The 11354-nt window shown below is 40.9% G+C and overlaps 1 protein-coding gene across 2 annotated transcripts; it reads right to left on the reverse strand.

The window, feature by feature from the left end:
- Positions 1-961: 961 nt before the first annotated feature.
- Positions 962-9833, reverse strand: preb (prolactin regulatory element binding). 2 transcript variants are annotated; one of them, XM_034227790.1, is made up of 10 exons: positions 9634-9833; positions 7353-7542; positions 5600-5798; positions 4690-4937; positions 4126-4206; positions 3890-4017; positions 3624-3797; positions 2072-2144; positions 1814-1973; positions 962-1726 (listed from the first exon to the last, which is right to left on the reverse strand). In XM_034227790.1, the coding sequence occupies exons 2-10, from the start codon at positions 7485-7487 to the stop codon at positions 1632-1634; spliced, it is 1293 nt and encodes a 430-aa protein (XP_034083681.1). In that variant the 5' UTR covers positions 7488-7542; positions 9634-9833; the 3' UTR covers positions 962-1631. The 2 variants fall into 2 exon arrangements, with proteins under 2 accessions (XP_034083681.1, XP_034083672.1); XM_034227781.1 differs by having other exon boundaries at positions 5588-5798.
- Between the last annotated feature and the right edge of the window lie 1521 nt (positions 9834-11354).

An 11354-nucleotide genomic window follows, 5' to 3' on the forward strand; every position in this document is an offset into this window, starting at 1 on the left:
TGGGTAGTTGTGTATCTGTTGAATCTCTGCTTCACAGGATAACGTTGATCATCATAGAACATACAGAGGAGCTAACCTGTCTTTCTCTGTGTCTCAAGTATACACACATAAAATGAGGTTAAAGCCAACATGGATTTCTAAAGACACTCATTATGTCATAGTCCCTGACCCTAACCCATGTGCAGGTCTGTGTGTGCAGGAGGTGGGACCAACACACTGTGGCTCTCAGCAGCAGAGTGGACATGTGGAGCCCCCTGTTGGAACATGAAGGAAACAGTGAGTGAAGATAAAATGAACCTTAATTATTTATATAATTCAGTTTTCACTCTGGTTTTATATTGTGTTTTTAACACCAGAAAAAGGTGTAATCAGTAACTTAATCTGAGAATCAAAATATAAAAGTGAACCGGATTACTTTTCCTGATTACTAACCTGTATCATTCTGTATTGTAAAATGTTACATTGTAATCCTTCTCGTAATCCCCCACTTTTTCTTTTTTAAATGTAACAGCAATCTGATAATGCATTTGTATGTGACTATCAGAGAATGCAGTTACTTTTGCTTTTGTATCCTGATTTCTTGTATTTCAAACCTGAGCAATATAAGGCAAATAACCATCAATACAAACATATGTGTAGATACTTTCAGGACATGATTTGAAAAACCCCATGACGATTATGCTTGAAACTTTATATCCTGAACTCTCCCTCTGTCCTGTAAGGTTTCTCTTCCTCTACAATCTTCATCTACTTCATTTATCATGTCTCTCATTCCCTTAATTTTCTAATTTCTCTTTCTCATAGAAATAGTAACATGATACACATTTTGAGCTAGATCGTGTTAAAACCTGTTTAAAATAAACTAAGTGAATGCCTTTTTTCTTCATTCTGGGAGCTGGAGGTGAGATTGTTCCGTTTTCGGTTCGCAGACGGTCAGGATCATGTAGCACAAAGAACAACATTTTTTATTTATATTTTATTTCTTCTTTCATTCCACCAAATTAGTTACAATAATCTGGGCATCATTTAAAAGATGAATTCACATTTTTGTACATCAGCTGGGCAACATTTGCAGTAAATGTTTAAATAAACGTCTTCATAAAATATGGGCCGGTCTATATTCTGCTGTAATAACATGTCATCACACATCCCCCTGCTTCCTATGGACTGTAAGCACTGTTGTGATGTCATATTGAGTTAACATTGGGCATCCTTGTCAAAGTTAACATGCCTTTATAAATGCTTTATCAACAGTCCTTAAACAGAGGGCTGTGACATGGAGACATAAGAAGCACTTATTCAGAGAGGCTGATTTAGAGTGTCAGTGTGTACAAAACACCAAACCAGACTCATTATGTGTCATCCATTTGTAAATGTGTACACTGTTCTTTAAATATGTCGATAAAAGATCCCACACTTTAAATATTCACGAACCTGAGCCCTCCAACTCTCTAAACATGATTCAAGAAAAGATTAAGAATAATTTATAGAGATCAAAGTAACCCCCCCAGTCTGTCCTGGTGAGAGGAACCACCCTGAGGGAGCTGAGGGCCATGATGTCAGCAGAGAGGCTGTACAGTGGGGGGGTGGGGGGGCTGACAGATCCTGACCCGTGACATCACTCGCATGACTTAAATAAATCCTGGGAAGAGGTACTGCAGCAGGAGGACGACCCCCACCACCATGAGGCCGCAGCAGAACAGCACCAGCCAGATAGGAAAAGATCCTGGAGGTTATGGAAAACAGACAATAAGGTCAGTAGGTCAGAGGTCATGAATCATGGCTGCTCATTGGATGTCGATGCAGGACTTACTTCGGTTGGGGACGGTGTGTATCTGGCAGCGGCTGTCCACGGCGACACTCAGCATGGCCGTTTCATTATTCCCTTTGATGTCTTTGCCTTTCAGCGAGTCAGGCAGGAAGGCCAGATCTGTCACCACAATGCCGTGTGACTCCTGCACGTAATACAGCTTCTACACACACACACACACACACACACACACGTCACACACACGTCACACAGAAGGCTTGGTTTACCTGACTTTCAGATGTGTGTATGCACTGTGTTTACCTGCAGGGAGAAAGCGATGTAGATAGCCACTGACCCTGTTACAGTTCCAAGGCCGAGAAATGTTCCGGAGTCACTGTCAAACAAACGGTTCAAGTTCAAATGTGAGCTGGAAGTTAAAGACCTTTCCAAACAAAATTACACTTTAAAGCAGTGGTTCTCAACTGGTGGGTCGCGACACACCCGTTTCGAGTGGGTCGCAGATGTGTGAGTGAAGAAAAAGAAAGGTTAAAAATAAAAATAATGTTTTTTTTTTTTTGGTTGGAAAAAGGTCAATCTTTTATTTTGAAGGCCCGATTTTCTAACGCTGTGCATGCAGTAGGCGTTGGACTGGAAGTACCGGAGACCATGAACGGTTTTGAAAACTTCTGTCACGTAGTGATCATCTTCTCAATAAAACATCTTTGCTGATGTTTTTTCGAGTCTTCTGGCCAATCAGAATCAAGATTGTTGCCGGAAGTCCCCACGGAGAATAACTTAGCGGTAGAACTCTTCTTTATACATCCATGGGTACAACTTCAGATAAAAATGAACACATAATGAAATATGACCCCCGGTTTGATGATTGACAGGTCACAGAACAATGGGAGCTATCTACCCTTACCCACAATTTAAAGTAATTCACACAGACTATCTCCTCTTTGCTCTTCTCTCTGTGAGGAGCAGCAAGTTCAGCTGTCAGAACAAAGTGAAAAACAAACAATATTAGTAATATGTCGGGTAGTAATAGATTCATTTATTTTCTTCTCAGAGTGTACCAGAATGCGTAGTTTATATGTTAGTAGTTCTAAAAATCTCCATCTCATTAAACCTTTTTTAAAAGCATACTTTAGTTCTGTGAAGGGATATATGCACTGTACTTCACTTTAATTAATATTGTATGCTGAAAAGCGTATATATTATAGCACGATTTTTTGTTGAATAGATTTGAGTCGTTGAAATTTTGGATCGCGATTTATTGGCAAAGGAAAAAGTGGGTCCCGAGGCCTGACCAGTTCAGAACCACTGCTTTAAAGTATAGTAGATTACACCATCCTTCCCATAGTGTCCAATTAAAAAGACTTCAGCTAGAAATAACATTCCTCACTTTCCGACTCAGGTAAACACTCTAGATCAGAAATGTACCCAATAAACAAATAGGACATATTGTGCTCATTTTCAGGGTCAATATTTGTATTTTGTGCTTTTTCTGTGATGTCACTATGTTAGGAGAGTAATCAAACGAGTCCAATGGAGGTGTTTCAGGCGGGGGGGGGGGGGGAACACAGACCTATATAACACACTACAGGAAAGGGGAAACCCCAAAAATAATAGGGCTTCTTTAAAGAATGTCATTTTAGAGTAGATAGTAGATTTTGTTGGTGTGTTCACACCAGAATGCTAACCTTTTGCTAAGTGCCATAACAAACACGTAAATGCTAAGATGACATTGAACACAGATTGTGGCAGGCGACTTGTTCATAATAAGAACTATAATTCTAGTGACTGAGTCGTGTCTGTACACCTCTCAGCTCATATGAACATGTTTCAATGAGTCCATAAACCCATCAGTCACCTGACTGCCAGACTGGAGATGACCTCAGAGCCGCAGGGGGCCGTCAGCATGGGCAGGAAGCTCTTTCCGTCCCACTTGGTGAGGTAGCAGGGGGGGGGTTTTCTGTCCCGTTTGTGGGGGATCTGCACGGTGTAAAGCCTCAGGGCGTCTTTTTGGTCTTCTACCTTTCCAAACCTGAAATACATTAGAACACAATCCTGTATAGTCACTGTCAAATCCTTCTGATGGATATGCCCAGAACAGCTGGGATGCTCTGATTTTTGTACCTGCATGCCATGTATCGATAAGTCTTCTCTGCTATTTGAGGTGTGGTCTCCAGCCAGTTGAGACCCATGGCCAGCTGACTGCCGCTCCACACGCTGCAGGAGAAGTCTCTGCCCACGGTCACCAGGTGCTGCGGCACAACACAAACAATAACACTGTTATCATCGTTATTTGGGTAGGGCTCAGCTCATCGGCAGTGCCAGTCTTTATTGGATATTAAACATCAAAATAGTGTCACCTTGTTCCCTGGACTCATATCCAAGTCTTCAATCTCCCCCTCATGTGCTTTGAAGTCATACTTCTTCTTCAGGGATGGAAACTTCAGAAGGACAGACGGACAGAGTCAACACATCGATGCAAATGTCCAGGAGGGGGGTTACATTTTAATTATAAATTGAAAATGGTTTCAAATGGGCTTTCAATATTCATCATAGAAAACAAAAGCAGGGTAAGTTGTATTCTCTTCATCACAACTTACTTTCCGTGCATGTAAGAAAGAAAAAAAACACAACGCATCTTGCTTAGATATACCAGGTATCACACTTGATAGCATGTAGCTAATGTGAAAATGTAAATGACAGTTGTATATCTTAACAATTCTATATATTATGATTCATAAATCATACTGTTGTTACTCAATATATATTTGTTAGAAATACTCATAATATTCAAAAGCTATAAATGGCTCCAATTCTTATTTAGTATAATTGCATTGTTTATATTTGCCTGTTAGTGGCCTCCGCCTGTAGAAAGAAACCCAGTGAAGACACTGTAGTGGTGACAGAATGTGGGCAGTGTTTACCTCCCACACCCGTATGTGTCCATCGGAGCCCCCCGTCAGCAGCAGGCTCAGGTCGGGGCTGAAGCGGACCACCTTCTGGAGGGGGTCCTTGGGGTTCAGGTCTGACTGCACCTCAGCCAGCGGAGTCACAGAGATGTGGGACGTCTCGTCCTTCGTGTCCGACTTGTCTCCAGATGCTGCCGCCTCATCCTGTCCTCTTCTGTCTCCTTTCCCCCCCCGTCGCCGGGCCGTCCCCTCGCTGTTCCCTGCTGCACCGTTTATTAAATACAACAAGTCAGGTCGACAGACACTATCAAGCATTTCTTTTGTTTTTCAGGTCTTTTATACGTTTCCTCTTTGCTTTGGTGGCAAAGAAATTCTTACTTTATTCAAACAGTTTTTATCTTATCATTATTCTTTGTACAGAAGAAAAACAGCATGTGTCTCAATGGAGTATGAATGGATAATCTGTTCATTTACAAGGCAGATGTATTTACTCACAACCTTGGCCTTACTTGTAATGTTAGGACTGTGACCCTGCAGTTGTGTGATTATATTGGATATGTTTCACCTTACTGAATGTCCCTTTTTGCTGCTGCTGAAACCTAATCAGCCCATTTAATGTCACCTGAGATACTATAACTGTACTCATAGTTCTGAGAAACTCCCTCTGGTGGGAACACAGGGATTTTAGCCTTTACAGACCATTTACATGCACAGAAACCTATGTTACACACTACAGGAAATGGAAAACCAAAAAAGCATAACAGGGCCTCTTTAAAAATAAATGCTGTATTGCAAAATGAAGATGCACACATTTGTGACTGCCATCAACAAATAAAAAAGTTGAACAAACATAATGCATGATATTATGTAGCATGCTTTTTGATGTGTGTGGTATACGGGTTATATTTCTGACCGTAGTCCTCACCCTGCTTGGACGCAGCGCTGTCCTCCTCTCTCTGCGAGCTGTGTCTGAACCTCATCAGGCTGCAGCTGCCGTCCTGCCCCGCAGCGATCACTCCGTCCCCCACCGCCAGGTTCATGGTGGCACGGGTGTCCGTGTCGTGAGCGTGGAGCAGGCTGGCGCTGTACTGCTGCTCTCCAACCAGCTGCAGATCCAGGAAGTGCTGGAAGAACAATCAAGAGTAAATACTGCAAACTCTCGCAAGGTCATCCAGATTTCAAACACACACTCAGAATAACATGTTACAGTGTTGACACTTAAATGTTACTTGTGTGTTAAAAATGTACTGTATACTTATGCAAGTTACAGTACATGCATAAAATACATATTTTGTTACGTCTACAAGAAAAACGTTTTGTGAGTAATTTCAGCTTCATTTGATAGTTGGAAGGTGTACATATAATTAGTGTTATTCTTATACTACTATTTTATTATTTACTTGGTTATTAGTTTACAGTCACCGGGGGAACTGGTCAGTGCGGCTTGTATCCGCCACAATGTGGTTGAAGAAATAGTCAAAACCTTGACTTAAAGGTGGGGTAGGTAAGTTTGAGAAACCGGCTCGAGATACACTTTTTGTTATATTCCATGGAATGCTCTTAACGTCCCGATAGCAATGAATATCTGAAGTGCTTTGACAACAAATCCATAAAAAGTGGAAGCCGTAGCGCTGTAAAAAGCACGACCAATCATCTGAGCCGGCCCGGCTAAAGTAACTGGATGGCCTACCTGCCTGTCAGCCTTCCATCTGTGCACAAACTTATCTCGTGCCCTCATTGGTCATGTGTGTGTTGGAGGAGGGGCTCTGTAAGGAAGTGGCAGATTTTTTCCGGTTGTGTATTTTCAAATTCTAGCTCACTCGAGCCGGTTTCTCCAAAATTACCTACCCCACCTTTAAGTAAAAGTAGTAATACTACAGTGTAGAAATACTCTGTTACAAGTACAAATCCTGCATTCAAAATTGTACGTACGCACAAAGTATTTAGAATCCAAATGTACTAAAAGTATTCCTTATGCAGAATATCTCTGGATTAATTTGATCATTTTGCAGCTGGTAAAGGAGGACTAAATCTACTTGGTTACTTTCCAACACAAGTTGAGTGTGTGACTGCTTAATGAAAACCTGGTAATATACAGTCAAACTAAGAAAATAGTTATACTGATATAGAGAGTAATTATTTATCCATGTGTACTAATTGTATCTTTTTGTCATTTGTAATTATTGATAGAAAGCTGTTTGTTAACTCTTACTGAGTTGAGCTTTGCTACAGAAAGCAGTCATTAGGAGTTGTTTTATTTGACAGTGAATTCAGTGTGACTGAGACCTGGCCCAAGGTCAATATTTGAAATGACATCTCAACTGTTGATGTTGTCAACCGCCCAAAACCTAAACACACCAGACTGTGCAGAGTTATCAGAGGAGTTTAAAAAGGGCCGGTATGAACTGTGCAAAGACATAGTCAAGAGAAGAGGCAAAAGCCCTTTACACTAATCAATACAATTTAAGAAAAACATGTTCAAATATGCAAATGGAGAGAACAGCTTCAGCAATTTGGCTGCTTATGCAAAGCGTTTGGAAAAAAGCACAAATACATAATGTGTAAAGGTCGATTTCCCTGTGTCTGTCTATGTGCATGTATCGGGCATTGCATTGCATCGAGCTCTCAGGTTCATTGTTATACAGTTGAACCACCTAAACATGACCCGCAGTACTTACCACAGCATTCTTAATGCCCGTCTTGGAAGCCCCGCCTCCTCCTGCTGTGATCACCAGCCCTGTTTTGGGGTCCACTTTAATGGTGTATAAGGGAAAGGGGGCTCTGTACAGATCTGGCACCCTCCTCCTACCCATTGTTGCTGTGCACGTCACTCACACTTCTTCATAAAACTGCTGCATTCAAGCACACCTGCAGGAAGACAGAGTGTTAGTTAATCATGTGTCCTCCATCGACTGGGGCGGAGAGTGCTTCAGCTCTGGAACAGCAAGCTTCAGGTTTATTACGGAGGCCTACAGTGGGGTTTACAACACTATCTTAGAACTGTTCCATACACATTTCAAGTCATTATGAATCCATAACATATTAGCTAGAGGAAACAAGATGATGGTTCCTGAACGAAGGAATCAATGAAGCCGAGTGTGTGTTAAATCAACATGAAGGCTAAATGCAAGAGCAATTGATCCAAGCAAGCCATGTGCAAAACGCACGAGGTCTGTCTTTTGGAATTTCAAAAAATGTGAATAATTCTTCAATCGACAACAAATTAATTTGCTGTTTTAAAAAACTACTTTGAAAACTATTTTAAACAAGTAAAGATTCTGGGTCTTGCTTTGCCAGTTAGGAGTTCTGCTGCAGTTTTTTTTAAATAATTGTAATACTACTGATATCTCTTGGTTCAAGCCTGTCTGTAGAAAGTCATGAGAGTTCAAGACATCTTGTGGGGCTCTGGGGCATAGTGGTAACTGGCAACTGAATATGTGTCGCCGTTTGATGTCTATGTCTGGACCGCTGCGTAAAGAGGAGGGTTTCTGCCCGTTACTTCTCCTCTGTTTTCTTGTCCCAGTCTGAAAAGCAAACCGTATGGAGTTTGCTTTTCAGCCCAACTGTATACAGTTAAATCGACCGGACTTCTTTCTGCAGATGTGAGCGTCCTTAACAACGGTCAATAAGTCCTTGCTGCACATTATCCCTTACATGTTTCCATCTTAAGCTTTGCTAGTTAGTTAGTTTCGTAACGGACGTAATGTAACAGTTAACGGTTGTAGCTGTTCTCAGACGCGGAGGGATACTGACTTGTTGTGAAAAGTAACTACACTTCTACCCGTGGTATACGCTCATCATATCACGGCTAAGAACCAATCAGATTGTTACATCCATAACATTCTGCTACTTAGTAATTATTTATCTATTTCCTAATATATCATTCAAATAGCTTGCATATAGACTCTTATTTCACTTCTTTTTTTTTTTAAACTATTCCTTTCTTTTTGCAGTTACTTTTAATATTTAATATTTACTTGCACTATATTTTTCTGTTTTTCTGTAATATTGTGTTGCACTGTTGGAGAAGCCTGTGACTTAAGAATGTCATCGACATAACTACTCTGTAGCTATGGTTGTATGACTAATAAAGAACCTTGAACCTTGAGATTGCTTGATTTGACTTGTCTGTGTTATAATTAGTTACAGCCCTAGTCTAGTGTAAAATAAAGCTATGAGAGTTGAACCCGAGTAGTAAGACTTGGAGTCTGTGGGGATCAAAATGAATCAGATGGGTGATCCCCAATATTGATATCACAATATGTGGTTTATAAATGGAGGAGTACAAGTCAGCTGTTTAGTTGAGGGTGGTCCCACTGATGTGTTATGAAAAGTCACACTGGAATAGCTGATATTCTGCATTCGGAAACTTGATCCATACTGGAGTTTTTTAGGCTGATTTATATTAAGAGTTCATACTTCTATAATAATTCATAATCAGATGAAATGCTTTGAATAAACTCATAACCAAGATAAATATCAGATAAATAGTGACTGTTGTGTTGCACTGCATTAGCTTCTGCTTGACCTGATCAACTGGGAGAATAATCCTATGACATTCTGTGACCATTAATGTTAATCAGGGAGTAAACAACAATAAATGCCTTTGCAAGAGAATGTAAGATATATTAAGGAATAAGGCTACGTGATTTTAAATGACACGTCTTATTTAGATTTGTTGTATCTCTTTGCTTTATGTTGAGCAGCTTTCCTCATCGAGCTATGATGCATATGAGCTCATTGTAGTGCTCAGCAGATAACATAACAAACACTGTCAACACCATAGGGTAAATACGAATGTAACACTATAAATATAAAAGCATTTGTTTTCCACAATAACGTAAAAAAGCGTAATGACACCCGTTAAATGTGTCAAATACGATATAAATACCGCGTACAGTAAGCTACTGGCTGCTATTAGCTCCTGCCGGTGGTTGATAAAGATAATGAGTCCCCTACCTGTGCAATAGGCTCGGTTCGTCTTCCTTTGTTATCAGACAGCTAACTTAGCACCCAACTGTTGGATTTCATATTGGTCTGTCAATGTTAAAGGCTTATGAAGAAGGGGAACATCAAGAGGTTCTGGCTACATGCTACCTCCACTCAACAGCCACTTCCTGACCTACACGTCAGCAGCATGCAGTGCGTTCTGACGTCACCACAACATTGCAAAAGTTGTATTCTTCTTCAGTGGTGTTAACGGCAGCTGGGATCTTTTATGTTGCGTTGCTGCCATCTTCTGGAAGTAATCCATCACTGCAGCCTCTCCATTTAGATCAGGGGTGTCCAAAACATTTTCACTGAGGGCCGCATACAGAAAAATATACTAAGGGCCACTCAGGTCAGGTATTATATTGCCTCATAAGTCAAGTTAAAAGTTAGCAAAATCAATCAAATGTAGGTAAATAATTCTTGATAATTTAATATGCTTAAAAAATCAGCCTACATCCAGCCAGTGGCGGCGCCAGGGTATGGCTGGGTAGGCTACAGCCATATCAAGAAATGGCTTAGCCCCACCATGAAAAATGATGTTAAAGTAAGCAAATTAAATTAAATAATAAGCAAAATGCTAAATGTTGAGAAAACGGCTTGCGAAAATATACGGGTCGTGTCCACAACACAGAAACTGATCCTAAAACAAGTGCACTTTTCTGATGGTCGAGACCATTTGGGCTTATGCTAGAAGAGGGGTGCAAGCAAGTAGTGGGGGAGTTTTATACACTAAAGGTGTGAAAATTCTCTGGCGTTAGAATTTCAGCGCGGATCAAAATGCCTCCGAATGCAATTTGAATAGACCTACAGCCAATCAGAGCAAGGAAACGTTGGGTCCTCGTCATGCCTTACTGATTGAGATAAATCGGAACCGCCATTCAGTATCCCCATTGGATCTTCAACGTGTAGGCTACTATCATACGTCACGTTCACAGTGATCCCCTTTTTATTTACTACAAGACAAATGTGCCGTTTTATTTCATACAGTTCCATTTTGATTGAGACAGGGAAATAATTTAAGCCTCACGCGTGGCGTTTCACTGTCAAGGGGGGCGATATAGCATGTATGTAATTACATTGCAAATACTGACTTGAGCCCCACCACTGTATGGGTTAGCCCTACCATTGATTACCCAACACAAATACTCTGGCGCCGCCACTGCCTACATCACAGCTTTCCAATAACGTTTAATTTATTTAGTTACAAAAAGTGTTGGCAGCTCATTCTTTAAAACAGAAGCTGGTGCTTCAAAGCCCCGTATAAAGGGGGGAATACGCAGAAATAGAAACGGTATATTTCTAACTTGTTATGCAAACTAAGATTTGTTAGAAAACGTTTTCAACTTTAATTGACTGAATGTATGATGCTTATTACAACTGACATATGTTGAATTGTAACGAAGGTAACTTCGACGCTGTGGACTAACGGCTTTGGGCCTTGTATATTGCACGTCTTTTATTTTGAAAAGTGTTCCCCCTCCCGTTCTTTCTGTTACTCCTGATTATGTTCACCTGGTGCCCTGTGTTGTCTCCTCCCCCATGTATTTAGGCTCTGTGTTTCCTGTTTGGTGGAGGCTGGTAGTCTGGGTGAGATCCTTGTGGCTGGTGACTGTGTTCACCTGGGCAGCAATATTGAGGCTGTACTATCCTGTACCACAGCGATGAATAAATGCCCACACCGGGTTATA

This window comes from Gymnodraco acuticeps, unplaced genomic scaffold (genome assembly GCF_902827175.1).
Source record: "Gymnodraco acuticeps unplaced genomic scaffold, fGymAcu1.1, whole genome shotgun sequence".
Taxonomy (NCBI): domain Eukaryota; kingdom Metazoa; phylum Chordata; class Actinopteri; order Perciformes; family Bathydraconidae; genus Gymnodraco; species Gymnodraco acuticeps.